A 27,885-nucleotide genomic window follows, 5' to 3' on the forward strand; every position below is an offset into this window, starting at 1 on the left:
AAGGCCAAAGTTGTTGAAACGGATGGGAAAAGGAATCCATGGGCTGAGCAACAGTCTTCTAAAATGATCCGTGCAAATAAAAGAAAGAAAAAAAATCTACATTTTGATTCTGGCTGAGTGTAATCAGGGACATTGCAAACATGAGATGAATGGAACGTAAATAACAACAGTTCCCTTGGGGCAGTAACCTGCTTCTCTAATAGTCACATTGTTTGGCCTGAAGAGTGAGCAGCAGGAAGACTGTTTCCTGCATCAATATCTCATGTGGCCAACAGTCTGAGAAAAGCTTTGATGACACCCCCGCACACTGTATTCAAACCACAATCACCTACATTGGAAGCCAAGCTTGCAAAGCTGTCTTGATACCTGAACCCCCTCGGTGCACTCGACCAAGGCAAAAGAGGTTAGTTAATAGAGGGTGACGCTTCAATGCTCACTTGGAAGCATACAATTGCTGGTGGTCACTACCTATTGTTTTATGTTATTCAGTACCTATGCCATTTTTTCATCAGAATTGTTGGTCTCGGCTCCTCAGTAAGCCGCAATAAATATTAGTCATTCTTCGCAGAGGATAAAGAATATATTCCTGTAAGTATTGATATATTATCTGCCTAAAGGTGTTGCTGCAGCATTTTCGTTCAAATATCTGTTACTGAAAGGGTTGTAACACGGCGACACCGATGCTATTTCTTAGCCGGTCGATGGCATTATGCATGGTTTGTTAGCGTTAAGCTAAACAGACTCAAGTAGGGCAAAGCTATGTGGTTGTTTTAAAAATACACAGAGTCTAGTTCTCTTTGTTTTATGTTTAGATTGAGAGTAAACTTCAACTGGCAGTGGCAAATCTAAGCAAGCCTCTTTTTTTGAAGAATTCTTCACTATCTGCCAAACTGCTTCTTTTTGAGTCACCATACAGCGCTCATATCTCAATACACAAGTCAAAGCAAAAACATCCGCCCAATGACGGATTGTATCTCAAAAAACACGTAAATCAGGTGACTTGTGTCTCAAGACACCTCTTTAAAGTGTTCTTCATCAAATAACAGAATAGCCCCCCCCCAAAAAAAAAACATGATTCGAGTGAGCTCTCAGACTTTGCCCCCCAAAGATACATGGTACATTTTGAATTAATTCTGTTTTCTTTGTTTTTTATGACTTTCCATTGTAGCCACACAATCAACAAACTGGGCTATGTAATGGTAATCAATGAGCTATTTGTCAATCTGTTTTACCAGACTGAGTTTTGGAATTACTTTCTTCCCTGTAGCACATTTTCACAATTAAACATAACTTTGATCAAGCGTTACGGTTTTGCAACGCTATTAGGCACAAGGTTGCATCCTATTTTATGTAACTGGTAAAGTGCCTTGGAAACAGGATTAGGCACTTGTCATGTCTGTTAATTGAATAGTTGTTTGTTAAAAACCCCTCTACGCCATTTTAGTCTGTCTTTCAAACCTACTGTGTTCCTCCAGAGGACATCTTGACTCCCGCTCCCAAAGCAAAATCATGGATTCAATTCCGCTGGCCAATTTTCCAAGTTGAGCGAGAAGAGAATTGCAAGGAGAACTTGCTATGTTTATTCATAACGGTTCTCTTTCAATGTAGGAAATAACTCTGCAGTTTCTGCGGTAACATGATGTCGGCGAGTGTAACCTCCATCTATCAGTCCATGTTCTGCCAGTAAGAGTTTTAATAAAAGTTAAATTATTTATTTATATTCCTTTTTTAACAATATGTGATGTGCATCTTTACCCTGTAGTGCTGTAACACTTGAATTTATCTTCATGGAATCAAGAGGATTATATTATTTTATTTTATCTTAAATACACACTCACTGAGCAACACATAATGTGTAGAATTATTTTTATATGTATTTATTTATTTTTGTATTAGATTTTATCAAAGCACATCGTGGGAAAACACTTATTCGTTTCTACTCGGATTAGAAACGCAATCGGCATTTGGTGTTACCTCAAAATAAGTCCCCTCTTCCCGTTTCCCAGCATGCTGTAACAGCTGACGCGGTGCACGCCTGTCTCTCTGTCTTCTGCAGCTCAGCACGTTCGCCAAGAAAATAACTCGTCATGACTAAAGAGGACGTTCAGGGGTAAGAAGCGTGTCTTATCTTAATCATATTTTAGGTCCTGCACAGATACTCAGTCGTAACTTGGCTTCGGGAAGGCTAAAATGGAGTTAGCGTTAGCAGCGTGGCATTGCCTTTACGTGCATTGGATTGCATCATCTGTCAATGGAAGACGAGAAATGTATTCCCCTGATGTCTCTTGTTGTCATTTGTAAAAAGTGTATTAATTATTCAAAATTAAGATGTTTACGTAACCATTGCACATTTTAAACTTAGATATGATCTTACTTGCGAAGTAACTTGTATATCTCAAATATATATATATATTCCCTGACACTGTTATTCCATGCAGTTTTTCACCTCTTGTTACTTGCAGAAGCAGCAGATTATTGTCATTTTTAATCATGTGGGGCCAGAAATTTCGTTGTTATTGACAACATAGTCTTGTTGTTATTAGTGTGTGCTAACATCAAGGGTATGTGTGTATGCAAGTAATATGCACAACCCTCTTATTCTGTTTATTGAATAAACTTTATAAGTCCGAATTTAAAACCAATTAAATAAAGAGAACAAACCAGGGCTCAATCGCAGTTTATGTTGGCATTGTTTGATACATTGCTTATGAAATTGGCCCGAGGAAAGATGCAATCTTTATTACTTTTGAAGTTATTAGCAACAAATATTTGTTTAGATTATTTAGGAGGACATAGCTTGCAAAATTCTTTTTCCAAAACTGCTTTGGAAAGCCGTACCTGTATGTTCATGATCAACATTCCTCAGCTGTCCTCAAGCAACCCTCTGCTCATTCGTCATGCTGTAGTTAGTTAGATAAGTGGGTGTTTTCTTAATAGAGATTAAAAACTCATTAAACAGGGATTGGTCTACATCCATCCACTTTCTATTCCATTTATCCTGCTCAAGGTCAGCTGGAGGCTGGAGCCCATTCCAGCTGACCGAACAAGAGGCCGAGTCCACTCTGAAGTGGTTATACTGAAGACCAACAATCATTCACACTCGCATTCTCACTCATAAGCTATTTACCCTAAAGTGCATGTTTTGGGAATTTTGGAAAAAGTTGGGAGTACCTGCAAGCAACAGGAGAACATGGAAACGCCTATCAAAAAGGTCCGGGATGGGTTGGAGTATGCGGAACCTCTGACTGGAAGGCAGATGCACTAACCACATGCACATTTTGGTATGCACACAGTTTAATAATCTACCTGATTTAAAAGTTTCTTTTGTTTTTTTCTGGTAATTGAGGTGATTTGAGTCATCTATTAGCAGCTCTGTAAAGCATGCTATAACATTTCAGTTAAGTGTGAGGTGTTGACAGTCATAGATGATGACTACTTCTGCAGCTTTTTGTCTCACTCACATTTATATAGTTTGAACAAACTAAATTAGATTTTAATTTGAAATAGTAGTAAATAGAAGGGTTAGGGTTAAATAGAACCTTAATTTGGTCCTGTATATCGGTGTTCTTTGGATCTTTTTATAGAATTACTCTATTTCACTTAGTTTTATGCTCACATGGAATGATAACACTGATACTTATAAAGTCTTATCAATTTATTGCCTCTTTATCAGATCAGAATTTCTGCAACAGCAGAATAATTGTCAGATAAACATTATTGAGTCAAGTGTGCACAATTGTTTCTTGTTGTCGGGGTGACCTAACGTAATATTCTGTTTGTCTAACAACCTTTCAGAAATGTTTTTGATGCACTTATAATACGTTACGCTACAGTAATTGCTGGCCTGGGGTAAAACGAGGTGGTTAATCCAGTTTAATTTAATAAACTGGTTCGCAAGTCATTTACAATAAATCATAGCGGCAGCCTTTGTTTCTAAATTTGGTTTGAATGTGTGTAGGGTTGGGAGGGAAAAAATTTAATAACTCGGCTAAGTCGACTTCAAAAATAGGTCAACGCAAACGTTAGACGGAACCACGTTTGCGCCGCCGTACCCAATGTTTCACATCAACATTTATTGCAGACGGACGCAGTGTTGGGCCACTGATAAACTTTGCCAAAAACGACAAAAGAGCATCTGTAAGTGATTTTTAAGACACTATTAGATTTGTATATAACATGATTTCTGAGTGAGCTGAATGGTAGTTAGAGGGTTTTTTTTATACCTAAAATGGTAATTGCTCGCGTGCTAATGCTTATCGTGGTTGCCAACCTTTTAGCATTTAATGCAAAATGCATGTTACTAGTAAAAAAAAAATAATAATAATAGTGGCAAGGAGGGGTGATTATTATTCAATGACACAGCCAATCACCAATAGGAGAATTGATTCTAAAAAGATTTGATAGTGAGAGAGAGACCAGTTATAAAAGGTAAAGATTGTTTGTTTGATCTTTGTCAAGGGTATTATATTTTTGTGTATGAATTAATTTTATTGTTAAGAGTTTATTGCTATTTATAGTCAGACTTTGGTCCTTGTTATTTCCTGTGACTAAACAGACTCAGATTCCTTCCTTTAGGTCAGGACACCTGGACTGGGAAAGCCAAACAGCAGTTATTCATGCACCTGCACTTTTAACTCTCTTAATAAAAGTTAATGCAAAACTAATTTTGAGAAGTGCAAAGTTCAGTGTTTATGAGATCAGATGCATGATTCAATAGTTTATTGCATCTTTGCATAGATACCCGAACACATATTTTCACTTTCTGTGCTAGCAACTGACAGCTGTTCCCTAATGTTGGACACCATTTTTCATTTTTTTTGGAATGGTTTTGCTTTCTTAGTTATGGTGGTACCTCAATGGTTGACCAAATTTTTATACAAGTGACTTTCAAAATAAACATAACCATTGCAATCACTTACATGGAATTATTTATTCTGTAGTCCAAACTATTGCTATCATAAAGGTGTTATTAAATGCACAGGCATCTTTTTTAAAGTAACATTTTAACAATACAATCAGAAATCAAGAGAGCCCATCCCTGCTGACTTTGAGTGAGAGACACTTAACTGTAAGAACTAAAAGCAAATCACATTCACACCCATGGGTAATTTCGAGTCATCAATTACCGTATTTTCACGACCATAAGGCACACCGTATTAAAAGGCAAAGTCTCAGTTACAGGGTCTATTTCTGTATTTAACACATACATAAGGTGCACCGTATTATTGGGCGCAGGCATGGTAAAACATACGCTATCTTAAAACATACGGTAGCATGCATGCACGCGAAAACAATGTTTTTAAAAAGGCAGCGGGAGCAAAACTGAGTTCGGTTGTACTTTATTGAAGTATTTAACAATGTTCTCACGTTATTTTTTTTATCAATCCTCATCCACAAATCCATCAAAGTCTCATGTTCTGTATCCAAAATGAACAGCTGGGCAAGTTCTCCAACAAACACGCCGGGTTCCCTCTCGTCATTGTCGGAGTCAGTCTCGTTGCCGGGGGGCTGTTCAGCAATGATGCCGGCTTTCGCGAAAGCTCAGACAACAGTCAAAGCAGATACCTTAGCCCAGGCATCCACAATCCATTCACATATGGTAGCGCAACTCGCCCAGCGTTGCCTCCGAGTCTTAGTAAAGCTATGTTCGTCATCTGTCATCCATCGCTGTCACGCCGCTCGCCACTTTGAACGCCCTGTTGACATGATGTCCAGCGGTTGGAGTTCCTTCGTCAAGGATCCCACCGTCTTGGGCTTTTCCCTGCGGTGGCGAAACTGAAACTCCTTGTCTTACCCAGCCGCCAGAAAATAAAATAATACGAAAAAAAACATTGTGACAGCTTTCACACATTGTATAGCTTTCTGTCTCTTTTCCAACATTATGAGTACATATAGTGTTTATTGCAACTGCATCCAAACTACATGTGCAATATGATGTCCACCTTCCCGGGGCGCTTGACTCAGTAAAGCGTCTGAAGCAGGAAAAGCTATCTCCTCACTCAGCCATATTTATACATCCATTCAGCGAAATCTTTGAATGAACAATTTTAATCCCTGCGTTTAACTGCTCTTTATTCGTACATAATGGGATTAAAGGTTACAAGTGGGATGTGACGATGATGGTGAACAACTTCCTCTGGCCTTCAAGAGAAATACAGGGTGGAAGTTGACTTCAATGTTTATGTTGTGTGTTTCTTCCTGTCTCAGGGCAGCGGCGGTGGAGGAGGACCAGCAGGCCCCGTCAAAGAAAGCCCAGAAGAAACAGCAAAAGGAAGCAGAGAAAGCTGCAAAAAAGGCTGAGAAACAGGCCAAGCTGGTTAGTAGTGTTTTTTTTTTTTTTTTTTTTGGTGTGTCTCACATCCGTTGCCTCCTCTCACAGCTGGTAAGACTGTGTCGTGCGTTCTTGATGGGCATTGTGGTTTCAGCACGGTTGTTATTCAGCAGGAGGGGGACAACGCTATCCATTGTTCAAGTATTCCTGCCATTTTAGCTTTGTTTACATCTGCCCAAACAAAGTGTTATTTTCCTCTACATTGAGAGCACGACATGTTGGCTCCCCCTCGACACGCAATTCTCAGATAACTCTGGACGATAATCTTATATCCCAGTACCCTGTAATTGTAGGTCGTCTACAAAAGAGAGACGCATTTATACATTTACGAGAACTAATCAGGGCTCTTCCAAATGTGGCTAAAAATCCATCCATCCATTTTTCTGTACCGCTTTATCCTCACAAGGGTCACAGGCGTGCTTGAGCCTATCCCAGCTATCTTCAGGCGAGAGGCGGGGTACACCCTGAACTGGTCGACAGCCAATTGCGGAGCACATCTAAAAAAAAAACAACAATTTGCGCACACATTCACACCTATGGGCAATTTAGAGTAATCAATCAACATACCGTGCATGTTTTTAGGATGTGGGAAGTAAGCGGAGTGCCCGGCGAAAACCCACCCAGGCACGGGGAGAACATGCAAACTCCACACAGGCGGGGCCAGGATTTGAACCCCAGTCCTCAGAACTGTGAGGCAGATGTGCTAAGCAGTCGTCCACCAATTCTTTCTAAATTTCTTTCTAAGTAGATGATACTTTTTGCGTGAAAAGGGGCATTGTGAAAACACCTGCCCAGTGACGTAGTTGGACGACCGGTAGGAGTCACCGCTCCCCCAGTACATGTATGTCAGAACTTAAGAAAACTAACTAATGAAGTGAGAAAATATGCTTTCCATATGTATTAGTCCAGCTTTAAGTAGCTAACATTAGGTTGTTCTAGATTTATACAGTCAATTCAATTGGATATAAACATTAAATCCATCCATAGAATCACAGCTATGAATGCTGCATGGCCCTGGAGGCGAAGGCTCAAAGCTTTCTTGTTTTCTGTCCACCACATTTCTCCTGAAACCTGTTGCACAAGCAACTCTGACAGCTTCAGCGGCACTTTATTCAGCTGATATCATCCATCTTTCTGATTGAATTATCAAATAAAGGATTGGTGATTCCAATTCCGTCAACCAACGTCAGGCAGTTACATACCCCAATACCCATTTGCATAGGAAATGAAAGTATAGCCCAACCAAGACTCCATCTCAGTGCACACACTGAGGCTCATTTTCCCCCAAGTCGGCGCAGATGTGGTGAATATCTGTCCACTTCTCCTGTTTCCATTACAAAGCAATATCTCCGACTGCCATTCCTCATTATCTGTGATTTGTTGGCGCAATATGAAGAAGAGCTATGCTTTCCAGGCATCTCAAGATTAGCCTCTAGCTTGAGCTATGAATAACCGTTTTTATTCAGATTTCTTGTATCAAAGGTTTAAATTTCACCTTTCAATTTGTGACATATTTGGGTTTTATATATATTGTATGTACACCTCCCCCCACTACCTGTATGTAATTTGACAGCCTTTTTGTGTTTCAGGCTGGAGATCAGACAAATGAAGAACAAGATGTAAGTATCCCCACAATTTACGTTTCAGGTTTTCTACACCTGTTGACTCACACCTAAGCAACGCTCATTGTGTAAACGCCCGCATTGTCACGCTACCTGTCAGTTCTCCAAATCTGTAGATAAAACGTCTTTATCCCTTATCTCACTTTTAGTGCAGCCAAACCGACGCTTGCAAAATAAAAGTGGAGGAATTACATGCATATTTTTGTTCTTGAAATTTTCAGGACTTTGCCAAGGACCGTTACGGTGTGTCAGCAATGGTCCAGTCCCAACAAAAACTGGGTTAGTATAGCAGCTGTTTCTACCCCTCACTAAACACCCATCCACACTCTGGCTTATTGTGGTTACCATTGCTTTATTTGAATTTCTGATATCCTTATGGGAATTTTGCATGACAAATTTAGTTTTTTATTTTGGGTTAGATTTGAAATTCCACACTCATCTGAATAACATTCGTCATACATTCTACTTTAATATGCTTCAAATAAGATTTGCACATTTTTACAAATATTTTTTATATTTTATAATATATGTCCCAAATATTTGGTCATGTGAATTTACAAAAAGGAAGCAGCAGGGTGGTAATTATTCATGCCCTTTGGATAAATGAATTAATAAATGGAGACTGGCTCAGCTGTGGATGTGTAATTAAGAATATGACCTGACTGGCATTCAGTTGCCAAGAGCAAAGCACCCGGCCCCCCCAGGAATTACATGTAGAGATCAAATTTCATGTATGCATATTCATGACAAAGAAAAAAAAGACTAATTTTAATGCTTGAGAATAGATCACATTCTGTTTGTTTCTGTCTCACAATTATACATTTTCTATGTACGGTGTACCTCAAACTCATCACTGTGCCATTTATTGATATAAAAGGCTGTTTGTCTTTCTCAAGCTGGGCCGTGAGGCCGTTGGGCCCCTCAAATGATCCGTGGTGTTGTGACGTGTATAAAGAATGTCTCATAGCACACACAACTTGCTGTTTTAGTGACTTGATAACACACCTCAGAATGATGACTATCAAGACCAATCTTTTATTCTCACCTTGCCATTCAACTCCAGGGAGTGCCCTCGCTGATAATAAACCCATGCAAGCAGACAGAAATGTCCGGGTCCAACCGTATGGACACTTTTTCAGCTTCAGTGGCTGTAAACAAAGTGGGTCCTTACTCACCTGCATGCCGAGCCTGGGATGTCCACGGGGAGGGGGTGGAGGGCGGAAAGCTTTCATGTGGGTTGACGCAGAGTTCGACAGCCCTGCTTTTTCTGATCCAGCCTCTCTGTCTGCCGTTTGCTGATAATAAGGATGGAACATGCCTCTAAGTGACGCGCGTGAGTCCCAATTTGTCAAAAATCCCTCAGAAGAAGGCAGTGAGGCGGCGTCTGACTTGGCAATGCTGTAATTTCAAAATGTTATTTACTTGTGTACACAAGCTCATGCATGCTTACTCACATTTTTTTCTGTCTTTTGAAAATATCCAAGCCAAGGTCAGACTGAGGTTGGGTGTGCCACTCAGCACCCTGAGGAGGGAAAATGGATTTCAAAAAGCCTTTTCTGAAGTAATTCAACTTGTGCACGTGTGTGTCTGTGTGTGTTTGCAGACAGGGCTTTGGTGCTGGTCAAAGACCTTACTCCAGAGAGGGCCGACGAGTTGATCTGGTTGCGTGCCAGAGTTCACACCAGTAGGGCTAAAGGTGAGATCATCCTTCACCTTTTTCCACCCCATCCCAAAGCAACTTTGCCTTTGTAAGAAGAAAACAAAAATCAAGGGTCTGCTAATCCCAGAAAGACATTTGTATGTACATGTGTGCCCGTTAGGCCAGTCCTTCTAGCTGTATACATTTATTAGTACTTTATTTTGCTCTCCTTTTACCATCAATCAGTTTAGTGGGAGAAACAGTTGCAGTCTAAAGTAAACAGTTATTATAACCTCTGAAAAGGAAGTTATGTTTTCATCATGTTTTTGTAGATACTAACTAGATTTTCTTTGTATTCTGATATTCTTCCAACAACCATCCAATTAAATCCAGGTGACATTATTTCAATTTAGGTTATGATACAATAATCTTTTTTAATAAAAGACATCTTTTGAAATGAAAAAGCAAAAAAAAAAATCTGGATTCTTTTGTTCATTTTTACAGTACAGGATCAAACCAAGTTTCACCCGGATCTGATGTTTGTATTCAAAGATGTTGTTTTTTTCCGGTGTATATACTGTATCTTATACCTATAATATGTGAGAATGAAAGATAAGTGCTCATGTAGGATAAAATGCAATCAGTTTACCACATGCTTAAATCGCATCTGACCATGTTGTAGTTTATTGTCCTCGTGTAGAGTATTTATTGGTAAAACGAGGTAAGGTTTTGTCCAAATCCTTAATTTCCTCTCAACCCGAGGGAACAAAACGTAAACATTTCAGCCAGGTGCTGTGTTTGAGAGTTTTTTAATCGAGATGGAAACATCTGATTGCGAAATTTAGTTGGGAGTTGAGAGTAAAAAAAGCCTTGTCAGAGGTCTGTGCTTCTTGAATGCTTGTTTGAAATACTGTAGAATATTTTCTATTTGTACCACCTTTTGAGGTGGTTTGTTGGCACATTTTTTGTTTTGTAGTGTTTCAGAATAGCACTTCAGTAGAATCCTATAATCATTCAGGTTTGACAAGCTATTACAGTGCATGGTGCCAAAAATGATTGAAATGGTGACCTTTTAGTCATTTCCTTTCAAGATAGCTTCCAAAGTCAAGGGTCTCTTCCCAACACTCATGTCCTCTATCGTTCTTGTCATTGTAAGGATGTCCGTGTGAACACAATAACATCCTAATTCAGTCTAGGATGAGGTGCATCTGATGTGGTGGGATTATGACATTGCTGTTATCCCAAGCATCCACCTCCTGGTCACAGGCAGCAAACATCAAAGTGCCTGGGTGGTCTGGCTGTCTTCTTCCCCAGGAGTTTGCTTGCTGAATTGTTTGCTCCTGTAATAGGTGTGTGTTTGTTAGGAAGGTAGCAATCACCCATTCTTCACTCAGTACTGTTCAAAGAAACTGTTCCATTCACAACTTTACCTGTAGATGACAAGAACGATTCAATTGGGAACTGTGTTACTCCGAAAGCCATACATCACCTTTTGACTGGTTAAGCCTGCATTGTGTAAGGATGAACACAGCACCTTTATAACAGCCATTTATCTTTGTGTTCTAGCATTATCACTTGTTTTTGTCTTTAGGGAAGCAGTGTTTCTTGGTGCTACGCCAGCAGCAGTTCAACGTGCAGGCATTAGTCGCAGTGGGAGATCGTGCCAGCAAGCAGATGGTCAAGTTTGCAGCAAAGTGAGTACAGAGACTGTGTTTCCTGTTAGAGAGGCGCAAAACAATGGTGGGAAAATCCTGGGCACTAATTGTCCACCGATCCATTTTCACACATTCTGAGAGAGGCGTGGGCCGAGGAAATCAATCATTTTCCACTTGACCACAAAAGCCGCCTGTTAACAGGGTAGGATCTGGCAGCGTTTTAATGGAGTGGTTCCTGTCGTGATGGCAGATACAGCAACCTGGTTCGTAGAGCGACGAAAATGCATGAGAGCCAAGCATCATTAGTCATGTTAACAGTTATCGAAGGTAGCCCGATAATTTGTCTTATGTTTACATGAGAAATTCATAAACTACTGGTACTTTAAAAACACACACACACACACACATTTTAATATATTGTGCTTAAAAGTGCCAGTGATTGAAATGTTATTAATAAAAATGTATATTTAATTGCTGTTAAAAAAGATGAGCAAACGTATTCTAATGGATTATGGTAATGTGTAAATGATAACACATTCATTGATTATAAAAAGCTTTGGCAAGATTGAGAACCAATTTACCAACTCTCGAATGCTCAACTGTCTGAGTGTTGTATAACTCCACCTCTGCCCTCAATCTCCCAAGATTGAAAGTCTGGTTGTGTTTTTGACAACAGCAAGTCAAAATACTTAGGTTAGATACATTTGAGTAAGCCTGTTTTGTTAAAAATGATCACTGTAATGCTTCGTTGCAGAAGCAACTGGTCAGCTGGCTATCAAACTGCTTGGTTTTATTTATTGCATCACTCATGGCTCTAGGGCCATCGAGAGAGAATTTGGAGAAGATGATTTAACACAGTCGTTTGCTTTTGTGAAGTATTCAATGTATTCAAGGCAGTTTGTCTGGTTGGGAGTGGGCGTGAGCGCATACCTTGATGTGGACCGCTGGCATCATGTCCTACCATTTTAATCAATGACCGCGAAATAAATTAGAAGTTGACATGACTTTGTTGTGTTGATGTTGGTGCGCAACACTATATGATAGCAATAAAAAAAAAAAAAAACAACTTCAACAATGCAATGTTCGGTAACTCGAGCAGGAGCGTGCTTTTCAATTTCAGCCATTTTGGAGATGTGAGGATTCCACTCGACAGTGACGATATAAAAAATTGGATGAATTGATAACTCAAATTACATTAAGTGATGAACATTGATAAGAAGTTTTAACACAACCAAATGAGATCCCAGAAACATCTTATGAGGCCTGTTGAACATTTTTTGATGAACTGGAAGCTAAAGTCCAACTATATTTTAGTTTTGACCTTTTTTGGCAGAACACAACGATGCGTGACATGCCAGAATTCCCTGACCTTGCTTTAGTTCCTCTCATTTACTTCACCCGCTCCATGCAATCATTTTGTGATACACCTCCAATTTATTTTCAGACACTCATTTGGTCGGCGATATTTAATTGATGTGTGCCTTAAATATGGCACACATATATCTGCTAAATACATATCCAAAGGGACAGATGTCTTGGGATAGAGCGCATAGTCAAAAGTACAGGAATATGTCAGGGGTTGCCCTAGATCCCTTACTTCCCCCCCCCCCGAATAGTAGTTATTCATCTTACTAAGACAATTCTATTCTTCCTCTATTTGCTTCTGCAACATTGAGGTTGGTCAGTTAGGTTATTGTGCAATATCTTGCGACGATCAATGTGATGACAGAGATGCCAAGACAGCACAGTTTTGCTTGAGAAAAATTCAAACCCAAACCCAGTCACCTCTAGCCATTGTGGTCCAAGTGTTAAGCATTTCACACATCTAAGTCTTAAAAACAGTTGCAAAGATCAATCCCATTGCTTTACAAATTTTTATTTTTTATGATTGAAAGACTCTGGATTGCAAGTAAATCCTCTCACTGTTGAGGGCAGTGATGATAATACTGGCAAACCCTCATTTTGTAGACTGAATGTCATCCTCCTCTCACTTGCATAGTTTAATTAGATGACCATCAGGCTACAACCGCAACTACATTCAAGCACTTAAGTAGTGGTAAATCAGGGGTGCCCAAACTTTTTTGCCCCAAGATCTACTTTTCAAGCAGCCAACCTCCCGCGATCTACCTTTTTTGGGGGAGGTGGGGACCGCGCCGATTTGAGAGCGCTACCAGTGAGCTAAAATTCTGGGCCGCCGACACAGCTCAGCACCAATGTATGTCGATGTACCTTGCATCACCGCATGAGCCAATCTTGCACAACACAACATAATTAACAATGTAATTTTTTTTGTCGTTACCTGAGTTTACGCCGATGACTTGCACTGAAGTGAATCAGCCAGGGATGCGTAGTCAGTGTCGTATTTTCCACGGACAGTCCTAAAATGCCGCTCCACATTTCCGTTCTTTGGTAATGCGATGGCAGACTGGCAGATGAGGCATACGCATTTCGAAAATGTCATCGTTAATAAATACTACTCGTCCTATGAAAGTTTTTGTCTTCTTACTTGGTCCAGCTCACCCCGCTAATTTTTATACCCTTTCTTAAGTTTAAGAGAAAAGACCGAGAGATCAAAATTGGAGGTAACTCACCGACTAGCTTGTTAGTTTTGACACACTTTGGCACCGTTGTTTGCGCACCTGCAGTTATCTTTTAGCAGCGTTGTTTGCGCATGTGCGTGACCTAAGTGTCAGAAAAATTCAGATATCATCGATTATATATGTATATCAATCAAGCAACGGGATGGATGATAGGCTGATGTCTTTTTTTTTTTTTTTTTTTTTTTATGTCACGCGATGTCATGCCATCTACCAATACTACCTTAGCAGTTGACTGGTCGATCGCGATCGACACACTGAGCACCCCTGTGGTAAATGCTATTCAAAGGTCTTGGGGGGCCTGGGGGGAATGTATATATAATATGAGGTATTTCCTACTCTCTGGCTTGTTTTAACTCAGTGTTTACCTCATGTGTCCTAAATTACTGTCTGCCTCCGTGCGCTTCAGCGGAAGTCATTAATGTGGGATTTATTTATCTAACACATCGACGAGACGGCAAGGGGCTATGGTAGCATCTGTTCTGGGGCCAAAAGGGACACTATGCATCTGTGTTCTGTCCCTCATTACTGTTATGGTGTGAAGAGGAGTGAAAGATTAAAATGCTTCCCCCCCTAGTCTTAAACTGCTTGACCTTCTGTGTTTTTCGTCATGAGTGCTTTGAGCTCCTGGATAGATGGCGCCTTGTTTAGGAAATGTCATAGTAACTGCCTGCTGCTACATTTGGATTAAATGCAAATGATGTTTCATTGTATATATGAAAAAATAAGATGCCTTTTTAATGTTTTCAAATAGATTCCACTCAAAAATACAGAAATTATGATGTCATTTGTGACACTTTTTAGTCTGTTTTCCATTTTAGCTGGATCAGTCTTTCACAATAGTTCTCTGATGAGCAGGTCTTCATAAAATGATTTATCTTTGATAAGCAAAGGACATTTGTTGAAGAAATGCACATGAACAAACATCCTTGAGATCCTTAAGTTTTCACAATCACTGCATCTATTTTAGCAGTCTAATGCCTACTAAAAAAAAATAAAAAGGCACCAGCAAAAAAACGAAACAATGTACACCAGCAAAGTGCTCACCAGCATAAACATCATATTCTGTTTTTTGTTGTGTTTTTGTGCTGGCAGTAGCTGCCATGCAATGCGGTGCCAGTCCCACTGGGAGAAATTTAGTTCTGGCACATGGACAGTTCGACAGCAGCTGATGACACTGGTGTAACCACCAGGGCAATAGCAGTCTAGTCTTCCTATGGTGGCTTTGGTTCATTTGGTAGAGCAGTTCATCCAGTCACTGAAGGATCAGCGGTTCGATTCCCGGCTCAGACTGTCTGCTGTCAAACTGTCCCTGAATTTCTTCCAATGGGCCTGGTAGCGCCTTGGATGGCAGCCCCAGCTAAAAAAAAAAAATTTTTATATATATATTTTTTGCTGCTGTTGCCCTGATTGTCACAAGCAAGAACAGCACAAAAACACAAAAAAAGCAGTATATGTTGAGAGAACCTTGCTGGTCTCAAAAAATGGCAAAGAGATGTTAGGGAGACGCTGGTCTAATGAGCATGAAGATAAAAATACATCTCGGGTGGCGAATGCTTGTACAGTATTTAAAAAATTTTTTTTTTTTTTACTTTCACCTGCCTGATTACGATGTGTGGAAACTGGAAACAGTAGGAGTCTTTTGCTCCGCTGCAACCTTTTAATTTGTGGCTAATGTACGCCGATACAGTTTTGTCAGCAGAGGTCTCAGCCCCCGCAATCACTTGAAAAGCCATATTTCGCTCAGTGGCACGTTACACATCAAACAAAAGTTCTACTTTAGTGGAAAAAAAACATTCTCATGCTGACAGCCTCCCACACAGATTATAATAGATTTTCTTCTTAGTACGCTGTCTCTATTGTCCCATTTCCCCCCCCCCCCCCCCACTAGCATCACCAAGGAAAGTATTGTGGATGTGGAGGCATCAGTGAGGAAAGTGGACCAGAAGATCGAGAGCTGTACCCAGCAAGATGTGGAGCTTCACATTGAGAGGGTAGATTGTTTGACAATCTATTATTACAGTGTCTACCTGTGGTGCATATTGCTGTCATGTAATAGCCTAATTCTAACTTTGCTCCTTCACATAAAAATGTTATTGCCTACACAGTAAAGCAGTGGTTCCCAAACCTTAATTGAATTCATTGTCCATTTACATTATAAAAATCTCCCAGCACACCACCAACCAAAAATGTCACAAAAGAATTAATATTGAAATAATAATGATCTTGTCTAAATTTACTCAGAATTTGCCTTACTCACTGTGAAATATGGGCCTGTTTAATTGAACACAAAGCTGATGTAGGTACTTGCAGAAAGACTTATTCTGCTGTATACATTGTAATAGGTAGATATACAGGTTTATTGTACCATCTCCCATTTTATGGAAGCGCATTCAATTGTTCTGCCTGTCACTATATGTTGCTGGCATAGGTGAACAAAGCTATGTCTGTAATTAATAAATAGTAATTTTCTGACAAATTCAGTGAAATTGGATACATTTCTGTAGCACGCCTGATGATCTCTCAAGGCACTCTAGTTGGGAATCACTGCAGTGAGGTGCAGTTGTCATGCATAGACTTTTGTGTGCTTATTTTTGTGCACCAAGTTGCGGTGTCAACTATCAAGAGATAAATTGACACATCACACATTAAAAGACCTTTCAACACTTTGCCAGACATTTGAAGACAGTCTGGGAAATGACACATTAAAGTAGAACAAAACCTGTTTTTCACCTCCGGGAAAGACTACTTGCATATATCCAGTGCAAGAAAGTTTGCTCATAAAACTTCCACGTTCATGATTTGATATGCTTTTTCAGATTTTTGTCATCAGCCAGGCAGAGCCCCGTCTCCCGTTACAGTTGGAGGATGCTGTTAGGCCTGAAGTAGAAGGGGACGAGGTGAGGATAAATGCAAAGCTACAGTAGATTAGAGGATCTTGAAACCTCTTTTCTGGCTGCTCCTGACCTCTAAAGCACCACTTTGTTGTTTGAGTGTGCTTTCGTAGCTGTATGTATGTACAATATAATGGAACAGGGGTGGGATATTTGACATATTTTGAGTAGAGCGCTTTCACCTGAGGCGACTCCTTTTAGGATGTGGTTTAAAAAAAAAAGAGAAAAAAAAAAGGTATTCTTGAGCGGAAGTTAATTGGGCTGATGCATTGTTTAAAAACATTTACACCTTAATGTCTTAATCTGTTGAATAAGGTTTTTTGTTCCCTCTCTCATCCAGAATATGATTTCAAAAAAAGTGTAGCCTTGCAGTGCACAGACCATTCTAATTAGGGTGTTTAGTGTGCTAATGCGGACTCATTAGATGCTTTTACGCTTGCAGTAATGAATACCATTTCAATTTCTCTTTGTAGATAATATGTGCTAGACACGTGGAAAATCAGAATAACCATAATTGTGCGTCCTAGCTAAGCCTTGTTGCATGAACTGAAGCCTGCTCGGATGAGAGGCAAAACGTCTTCTACGACAAACACAACAGTCCAGATGCAATCAATTCAATGCCCTGTGCATGAAATGACCTGGATGAATGAGAATATTCGCAGACAAATCATAATTGCGTTCAATGTGCATTTCTTTTGTCGAGGTAGCATTCAGAATAAAATTTGTTTGGAATGTGTTTTATACATGTCGCTGTCCAGAAATAGTTCACGGTTGATAAAACAAAGTAGCTTTATTTTTGTGGCAGCTGAAGTCTCTGATGCTGGTGGAAATTGTTTCCATCATGGTCTTTACTGCAGCTTTGCAAGGTTGTGTAAAGATGAAAAACGTCAGCTCATGCCAGCATTCTGGTCTGAAATTTGCAAAGAATTAAGAACGTCTGCTCTTGTTTTTTTCTTCTTCAAATGCAGTATTACTGACAATTTATTTATCCAAAGTGGAAAAAGTCAGAATAACTGTTCATAAAAGAAGAAATTAAACCATCTATTTAGAATTAAATGCCGTTTTCATCTACAGTTGATTAAGGCTGACCCTTTTTATTAACTATGAATGCTTTTAAATCTGAATAACACACTATAGGTAGTATAAATCAGTGCATTCCTATATCCACTGTCTTCATAATGAAATTTCTGATACCATAAAAATTCAAAGCCTTGTAACAGCAAAGAGCTTGTTTTTATTTAGCCACCAGGCCAACGTCTGCAGCTGCAACAGCATCCCCAGGTGTTTTCTGCTGGGATGTAACATGCCAATCGCACGCTCGAAAGCTGCAAATGCTGTCCTGGGAGACTGAGCCCTTAACAGTCTGTCTGCCCGCCTGTCTAACCCTTTGTCCCTCTGTGCTGGGCTGTTGGGAGCAGGATGTTGCTACACAGCCTATTAGCTCAAAGCCCAGCGGGTCCTCTGAGGAAGGCCGACATGCATGACCCTGGAAGCTGTGGTTCCTCCTGTGATGAAACATTTACTCTTCCATTTGTTTTTGTTTTTTGCTACCATATTTCCACAGTTCCAGGTGTCTTTTGTTTCATTAGGCTACCACGTGGAACAAAGCCATTACCATTCTTTGCCTCGCAAACTGTGTAGTTTAATAGGAAAAAGAAAATCAAAGGTTGATCGCTTTTGTGTCCAGATGATATTTGAAAGGATAGGATTTTCATGACCTGTATTGCTTTCTCTAAAAGCCTTCATACATCACTGGCCACAAAGACGTCTGTGAAAATAACCTGTACAGCTGAACACTTGGTTTGGTATTTAATAAAATGTGTTTTGTTGTCCTTTTATGTCTTCCCACAGGAGGGAAGAGCCACAGTCAACCAGGACACCAAACTGGACAACAGAGTGATTGATCTCAGGGTAAGTTGTTGTCAAGAGGTCTCCCCAATTAAGCAAGATAAGTGAGTTTCAATGAAATGGGTTTCATTTTAGGTTTTCTGTGCTGTAATATCTGTTCATCTGCTGCCCCTCCCCCCGAAAAGCAGATGATTGAGTTTTCTGTGATGTAGATGTTTCATCTTTGTGAACTTGCTTCTACAGTATTGACCTCATTCAATATGGATACGTGTATTCATGTTACTTATAAAGTTAGTGGTGGTTTTCAAAATATTGCTTTGTTGGCAGTATCTTCCACAGATTTATTTTTCCTAAAATATAAAAAAACATATATATAATCGTAAACCTTGTTCAATGCAGTTTCCTTTTATGCAGTTAATTTCATTTTGTTTCTCCGATTGGGTGGTGGTGGGGGTTTAGAGCAAATACAGTTCAACAAAATAAAGACAAATAGAAGCTTTTTTAAAAAAATACATTACAACTCACACGTCAAACAAATAGTTTTTGATTGAATGTGTTGATGCTATACATCTGTGTGGGAGGGATCTTGAATTTATGTGAGCAAATGCAGATACGAAGATGTGAAATGTTTTGATTTGTGCCTCCTACACATACACAATGCAGGAAGGCGCTCACACTACAGCCCAAAATACATGCCTATCACAAGAACCACCTGTTCCTGTAACACTCTGCACTGTAAGTCCGTGGACACATTAGGGTCGGTCCAATGAAGCTATAAAGTGGTTCTCACACTTGCAGACAGACTTTCCAAAAGGAGACCATAAAACACACCCAGTGGGTAGCTGCTAAAGACTATCCTTATATAGAATGTACTTTCTTCTAGAGCACAGTGGAAAAGGTTTACTTGATTTAATTTAGATTGTGCAAAGTCGTTGGACCAAGCTGCTGTTTTGTTGTTGAGTAGAGAAATCTGATTATTCTTACAACCCTTATTTGAGATTGTGTATGTGTAAGAAATCTCCCTTGTATAAGCAGCGTTAGTCTTTGTGCTACCATAAAAAATAAAAAAAAAAATATATATATATATATATATTGCATTTAGTCTAAATAGCACAGCCTTATCGTCATATATAATTAATTAAAGTAATGCAGCAGAGCCCAGAACATCTAACATCCCAGAATGCATTTATTCTGTTTGAAATAACGGCCAGATAAGTGACTAGAAAGAAGGAAAGGGTGTGAGCGCCCAGACAAATGTATTTCACTAGTTATGAAACTTCTCTGTGGTAAATGTTCTCGCCACACTCCAGACTGTCCCGTCTGGTACGTGTCTTATTTTGTGACGCCCTGAACTTCAGGGACACGTAGACGAGCTGTGAGTTTGCTGACGCGCCACGGTAACAACCTTGACACCTACTCACATGAGGTGTACTTGAGACAGGAAGTGACTTTCTCCCGCAGTCCTGCACAGGACAGCTTTAAGGTTGTTTTCTTATGTTGAACAGGTAGCATAGTCCACAGTGGGTATTTTATCATCTAAGTTCAAGTTCAGTTTATAGGTTAAAAAAAAAAATTCTACAGACATAAAAAAAAAAAAAAAAACATTCTACAGACATAAGAATTTTTATGGTGTTTTTGCATCACATTTGTCCAAAAGAAAATCTATCTGAATGAAGTGTATTTTTCCCCCCTTTGATTCACTCATTTTTTGACAAATTCTTTCCTTCAACAACCCACCTCTAAATTGTTTGTCAAATCCAATTGTATTATTTTATTAAGTATATGTAAAATAAACTGGAATTGTCCAAATAAATGTCCTTTTAATAATTTAGACCTACAGTAATACTCTATTTATAAATATGGAAGTGTAACAAATAACAGCAGAGTCTGTTTAACCGACAGGAGATTCTCTTTTTTGGTAGCTACTGGTAGTAGCTCATCTGTAAGAACTTGGGCTTTGAAAACAAAGGGGCATGGTTCAAGTCCTGCGGCTGACGAAATGAAAAAAATAGTAACTATTTTTTGATAGGTTGCTTGCTTGGCTACTGTCGAGGTGTCCTTGAGCAAGGCAGCGTCCCCACCCCGGCAGCTCAAGAGGCGCAGCACTTTTTGCGTACCCCTTTGACTCCGAATTCTCTCTTTGCATGACTGCATGTATGTGGTTTGGTTCGATGCGTGTGGTGTGTGACACAATATATAAAGCTCTGTGTAAAATTGAAATTCCCAATGAGGGATTATGCAAAGAAAACCAAAGAAATCATAGTGGATGCCAAGTGTATTGGAGCACATACACAAATGTATATAACAAAAATAATGTGAGAGAGCAGGTCATCTCCTATAAATATCTGGGAGTGCAGATTGATGTGGAGATGAGCTGGCACAAGCATGTAGTATTTGTATTTCTACAAAAATACAAACATTTTAGAGATAAGTTTTTTAAGAAGACTTAGAGTACTTTGCCGAGGTCTCACTATCGTGCTTTTCTTTTTCTTTTTTTTTTTAATTATAGCATCTGTAATGATATGTGAGACCGCCAGCTCGTTCAGTAAACTAACAGTTAAGATTTTATGAAAAATCCGATCCTTAGATTAAAAAAATAGTGGGAAAGGTCAAGGTCAGGTCTCTGAAGACCCCTCAAGTAATATTTGAACAACAGGCTAAAACAAAATCTTGTCAGACGTGTGACATTCACTGAACTGCCAGTATGAACTATTAAGATCTGGCAAAAGATGCAAGTTACCACTATGCAGGTAACACAGTATATAAAAGCTAATTCATTCCTCAGTCAATTAAGTTCATCTACATGAACAACAAATCGGATAAGATGTGGATGTATGAAAAGGACAAGGTCTTTTGCACTAATGTGTATACGCCGTTTATATGTGATGTGGATGTATGGTTGCTTCTATTCCTTTATGCAGCTATCCCTTTCTCTGAGACAAATCTCTCCTAAAGGGAGATGAATAAAGAGAAACCTTGAACCTTATAATCAGTGTAATTTGAATTTCAAAAAATGATCACCTCACCATTCTTTCAACTGTCAATCAGAAATACCTACACAGGATGAGGGGAAGAAGAGAGAAATGAAAGTCTGGAATGAAAGTAGACCACCAACTGAAAGGGCGAGGTGCTTCATTCATGAGTCTGTTTAATATCTGGAGTTGAAAGTCAGTATGTTGGTTAAATCGGTTGGGAAAGCAGTACTTACAGGGTAGTGCTCAGTTATGTTTTGACAGCTTCTTTAAAACTGTCGCAGTTTAGGGGATTTACTTTCCTGGCCCGTATTCTTTTATTACTTTTACGTTGCGGTTTTACTCTGGACTTCGGTTTCAGTTTTTCCCCTTCATAATGACAGGTTTGATGTATCTTTCAGGTTTCGGTGTGTATTTCAATTTTCCAACAAATTTCACTGCAGTTATATGTGCTTGTCTATCAAAGACCACCACCAGCCAGGCCATCTTTCGTCTGCAGTCAGGAGTGTGCCAGCTTTTCAGAGATACCCTAACCAAAAAGGGTTTCGTGGAGATTCAGACACCTAAAATCATATCAGGTACAGACACATTTACACACGCAGTTTTCCTTTGTTCTTCTCATGAGAAATCTGTGATGTTTTAATATCAGTCCACTTTCTATATCACTACCTAGCCACAGAATGTCTGAAATGTAAGCATTGCCTTAGTGAAAACTGTGAACTTTTCTTATAGGAGCTGTCCATTTTCCTTGCCTCTAATTGAAATGGGGAGCTCTAAGATTTTGACCAAACTATTTTACTGACGAACTGAATGACATATCTAAAATATAGCCCCCGCAGCACATTTTTATATTATGGCATTACAGGCTTCCTTCTTATCTAAATAAGAAAAGGGGGGGGGGAACCCTGCTTCGTGCATGTCTTAACTATTTACATCAAGAGTGATGGATGACTTGGTATTCTATTTTCAGTACATGTGGAGAATGTTTAAAGATATAGTAACTGTCTGAAAATATTTTCCCAGCCATAATTATTTCCTATGCATATACTCCTTCTCCCACTACAGCTGACATATATGGTTGACAGAGTTCTAATATTAACTGTAGTTTAAATGAGATTGCATGTTGTTGAGGTCCTAATAGGAGTAGGAAACTATTTCAGTATCTAAATTCCCTATTTCACACTAATGTATTCAAGATTCTTCTTCTTTTTTTTTTTTTTTTTTTTTTTTTTTTTTTAAAACACAACACAGTGCACAATTATGCAACACTTTCACTTCTTCCTTGCCTCAAAGGCCAATGAAAATAAATGCTCTGACTGATCAGAATTCAAACGTGGCGCTCTTTATTAGAGCGGCAACTGTAAATGTACTTGTTGCAAAAACCAACCTTCCTGTTTGCCAACACCACAACTGACATTGGGTGGGCCTTCACCCTACTTCTGAAGACATGCAAATATCAGATAAAAACATCTGCGTCAAATGAAACAGCAGTTGTTTATGTACTCTAAGTGTGGCTTATCATGTGTGATATTGGCGCCGACTGGTTTGCGGGCATCTTTTTAGAAGCAAATTAGTCACTTTTTGAGAAATGTTTCTGCCACAATTTACAAAACTCCTCGAGATTAGTGTCATCTTCTATGACTTAAAGCTTCTTTGTCCATCTCCAGCCGCCAGCGAGGGTGGAGCCAACGTCTTTACGGTGTCCTACTTTAAGACCAGCGCTTACCTGGCCCAGTCTCCCCAGCTGTACAAACAGATGTGCATCTGTGCAGACTTTGACAAGGTCTTCTGTGTGGGACCAGGTAAAACAACAGTCCGAACATTACAAGAGTGTGATGAACTGTACAATAGTAAAGGCGGCGTTTGCCGTGCTAGCAAGATTGGAATTCCACGTCACGTCTGAATCCAGCTGAATACTGCTCTTAGGTCATACTGACAGTTGCAAGAAATATGACACAAATCACTGTTTTGACAATCGCAAACCTTCCCTTTAACTGAAAAAACAATGTAGTCTGATTACATATTAGGCTTTATACCAGTAACTGTCCGTGTAACTGTCCTTTAGTGTTTCTCAACTTGATATGTTATAAATCATTCAGGGTCGATATTCCACCACGAGGATGGGGCGGCCTTTGTTTGCTTTTTCTGTAGGCCCACAAGAGAAATCCAAGGACTTAAGGTCATCGCTGCATCTAAGGCTCGAATATACTTTACAATGGTTGCCGTAGTTACAGTGAGAACATTTGGGATCACCACTCTGGTAGAGGGCCTCTGTAGTGAAGACCATCGAGGAACAATTTTATTTTAAACATAGCATAGGTCTCAGGCAGAGAGGTGCAATTGTCACACTCTGAGTTATTATTCAGGGGTCACATGGGTGCAACTGTGTCGATTCTGGACTGAGATGCTCTTCAGAACAGGTTAGAAATGTACTATAATAGAAAATAATATAATAATAATATTAATAGTAAGAGAAGAAGTTGTACTATTCATGCCCATCTGACTTGGCTGATTCGCAAAGTTCATTTATGCTCCAGTTAACGGTGTTTGCATCTCACCTGAAGGGACACACTGTCCATTCGGGAAAATATTGTTGATGTCTGTCTGAAGGCAGCTTTTTAATAGCTTCACACCTACGTGAAGTCCATAAATGAGTCGCCATTCTATTGATGGCCGACAGCAATTAGTGGCTAATTATGTTCGGCAGCTAATTATTGGTATATTATGGTCACAGTCGTGTCAGTCATCATAAAGGTACCTGCCAGTCATCAGTAGTAAACAAAATAAAGACCTTTACGTTCTGCTGTACAATCACATATGAATAGAAAATACTAGCCTGCTCCTAAAATTCATTTTGCTTATGATATTCTAATGTTCAGTAACTCATCATTTTTATTGTGTAAAGCTGAGTTTAAAACCTGATAGGGATTTTCATTCCTTATTAATAGCTTTCCCCCCCTCTTAATCAAGTATTTCGCATAAAGAAGCTATAAGATTATAAGGAATGGTTTAAACATTTGGATTGATCTTGTCAGTTTTCAGAGCCGAAGACTCCAACACCCATCGTCATCTTACTGAGTTTGTGGGTTTGGATATTGAGATGGCCTTCAATTACCATTACCACGAGGTGATCGACTCAATCACTGACACCATGGTCCAGATCTTTAAGGGGCTGAGAGACAAGTAAGTCTTACTGTCTAATTCTTCTGATGATGTGAATTTCGAAATGAATTGAGGCATCTGTCATTCCTATTTTGTTGTCACCATGAATGGTTAGGAGGTCCCACATAACTTTTTGTTCTATGACACAAGATCAATCATGACAGGCTGCTTGTATGAAAAAGTCAGATTTTATATTTCCTGACAAAACAATTTCACATTGTTTTGTCGTGTATTTGTCAGCTTTGTAGAAAGCACCTAACGATCAATGACATGATGTGCCATGTGGTTTCAGTGCCTCCTAGTGGTGGCATTCAGCAGCAAACAAACAAAATAACCTCCTCAACTTGGGTCTGATTTGTCAGGATGAATTGATGGAGGGGTGGAATAATTATCGGCTTGCAGTAACTTTTGTCTTTTTATATCAGCTTCCAGACTGAAATTCAAACTGTAAACAAGCAGTTCCCCAGCGAGCCTTTCAAGTTTCTGGAGCCGACTCTGAGACTGGAGTACAAAGAGGCGTTGGCCATGTTGCGCGAGGCCGGGGTGGAGATGGGCGACGAGGAAGACCTGAGGTCAGAAACGACCACACATAGATCAACGCTAAAATATCATAAATAGGGAATCTGTACAAAAGTATTTCCATATGTTGTAATGAACAAGTTACTGATAGATTCCCGGTCTTGTAGCACGCCAAATGAAAAGCTACTTGGCCGCCTTGTCAAGGAAAAGGTAGGTCCAAATGTGTTCCATGTCAATATCCTACTCCTCATCCCAAGCCAGACATCCCATATTATCATTCCACCTGCTTATATCTTTTTCCCCTCCGGCAGTATGATACCGATTTCTATGTTCTGGACAAGTACCCGCTGGCTGTGAGACCTTTCTATACGATGCCGGATCCCAACAACCCTGTAAGTGTCTCACTGACTCAAAGCACAGGCATACTGTAACTATAGTTCTCTGCTTCATTGTGAGAAACGTGCAGCAATATTGTACGGATCATTTTTTAAAATTATTTTTATTGTTTTAAATGCAGAAAAATTCCAACTCCTATGACATGTTCATGCGTGGAGAGGAAATCTTGTCTGGAGCTCAGAGAATCCACGATGCTCAGATGCTGACAGAACGGGCCGTGCATCACCAGATTGGTAAGAACTGGGGGGGCACAGTGACACTATGGTACGACCCACCGAGTATTTACGTCACTGGTGGCCCGGGGGCCAGATCCAGCCCGCCACATCATTTTATGTGGCCCGCGAAAGCAAATCAAAATTGCTCATTGTGTTCTGGTGTAATACCATTGAGTTATTTGCAAGCATTTTTTGTTACCTTTGAAAATAAATGTAATAGTTGAAAAACATGTTTTTATAGGCTTCTGATTTCAAAACTGGCTATTCATCAATGTGTTGTGTATGCTGTATGTAATTACAGTATAGGAGGTATTTATATGGGTTCACAGTTGTAGCGGCCCTCCGAGGGAAGTCATAACTACAATGTGGCTTGTGACAAAAATGAGTTTGACACCCCTGATTTACATGATCAAGAGTGCTGTAATATTGATTTTTTTTTTCTCCCCCCCCTCCAAAATTGGTAAATTAAAATTTCATTCTTTGTTTTGTATTAATTTATCTCATCAAAAAAATTCAAGTATTTTAAATAATGAAATAAAAAATAGATGACCAAAAAAATCCTTTTTTTTTTTTTTATAACTGAAATTCATTACACTTAAAATATAAAACATTAAAATAAAAACTGACAATGAAATATTTTAATATTAGAGTTAACGGTTTTACACATTTGACATACACATTTTAAATACTGTTTGTTTGTTTGTTTTTGTTTTTTAAATGAATCTACGAATTACCTGGCATCTGTTTTAAAAATCTAACGAGGCCCTTGAGCCACAGTATACTGTACAGTAGTTCTGTTTAAGGGACTTGAGGCGCTTTGGGGATTTGTCTCCCTCTGCAGGGGACAATTAAAAAAAATAAAATAAAGAAATACCCAAGCAAATTAATTTGAACTGTCGGAGCCATGCTTTTGCAAATGTGGATGAAAGATTATTAATAGTCACGTGTGACCTTTTGGTTTGTTTTGTTTAAACATCACAGACCTGGAGAAGATCAAGGCATACATCGACTCCTTCCGTTATGGCGCTCCTCCACATGGCGGTGGAGGCATTGGTAAGAAATACACGTTCGTATTTTCCAATGTTAATGTTTTTATCATCTGCATCTTTTTAGCTGAGGCTCCCAAAATTTTTTTTTAAAAAGTCATTATATATAACAACTTACGAGTATGCTTTTTTTTTTCTTTAAACAATCTGAATTTCTTCTCTGAGGATAATTCAAGGATTATCTTAATATATCATTGATGAAATTATGTAGGTGTAACTTTACTGAGTGAACTATCATCCCTTGCAGGCCTGGAGAGAGTCTGCATGCTGTACCTGGGGCTCCACAACGTGCGCCAGACCTCCATGTTCCCCCGTGACCCCAAACGCCTGACACCTTGAAATTGTCAAGCCATCTTTTTATTACCAGATTACAAATCACATAATGATGATGGGAAACTGCTAATTCACAATGCTGGTTAAATGGGTTCGTGCCACAAAGACACGAACATGCTACTGGGATTAATTTCTACTATGAGAGATTGGAGTCAGTGCAACAGTAGGGAACTTTATTGATTGTTGTGAACAGATGTCTAACAACAAATAACAGTTGAAAGGGAGGAGGTCTGCATTCAAGTTAGGTTGGAAAGTTGCACTAGTCAACTTGTCAGCATCTCTTAAGAGGATACTACGACTACCTGTCTCAAGTTCTAACTACCTCCAACTAACCATCGTGGTTTCCTACAGTATGTCTGTAACTAGGTGAGTGTTTTTTTTAAAATCAAATGAAAAGAACAAATCATGGCTCATAAAAATATTTTTCACACCGTAAAGCTGTCTTTTGTGTTCATTTGGTTCTCCTATGATTTTTCTCAGAATAAATTGGGGAAAAAATACCAGCAAACATAGGGAAGTTTTTGGTTTCTACAACAAGTGTCAGCTGTCTCACTTCATATACAAAAGCAATTACCTAAAGTGCACAAGTGTTGGCGGCAAAACAGTGAGGACAACAAAACATTTACTCCTGCCAATGGAACATTCTTTACAATAGT

The 27,885-nt window shown here is 39.3% G+C and overlaps 1 protein-coding gene across 1 annotated transcript; it reads left to right on the forward strand.

The window, feature by feature from the left end:
- The first annotated feature begins 2,000 nt into the window (after nt 1–2,000).
- Nucleotides 2,001–27,682, forward strand: dars1 (aspartyl-tRNA synthetase 1). Its single transcript, XM_061692247.1, has 18 exons — nt 2,001–2,110; nt 6,208–6,316; nt 7,921–7,950; nt 8,175–8,232; nt 9,557–9,649; nt 11,184–11,286; nt 15,736–15,838; nt 16,664–16,744; nt 18,590–18,649; nt 22,025–22,136; nt 23,226–23,360; nt 24,594–24,741; nt 25,146–25,292; nt 25,407–25,449; nt 25,551–25,631; nt 25,757–25,868; nt 26,832–26,903; nt 27,144–27,682. Exons 1-18 carry the CDS (start codon nt 2,088–2,090, stop codon nt 27,233–27,235), a joined length of 1,602 nt encoding a protein of 533 aa, XP_061548231.1. The 5' UTR covers nt 2,001–2,087; the 3' UTR covers nt 27,236–27,682.
- Nucleotides 27,683–27,885: the final 203 nt, after the last annotated feature.

Source organism: Phycodurus eques, chromosome 12 (assembly GCF_024500275.1).
Source record: "Phycodurus eques isolate BA_2022a chromosome 12, UOR_Pequ_1.1, whole genome shotgun sequence".
Lineage (NCBI taxonomy): Eukaryota > Metazoa > Chordata > Actinopteri > Syngnathiformes > Syngnathidae > Phycodurus > Phycodurus eques.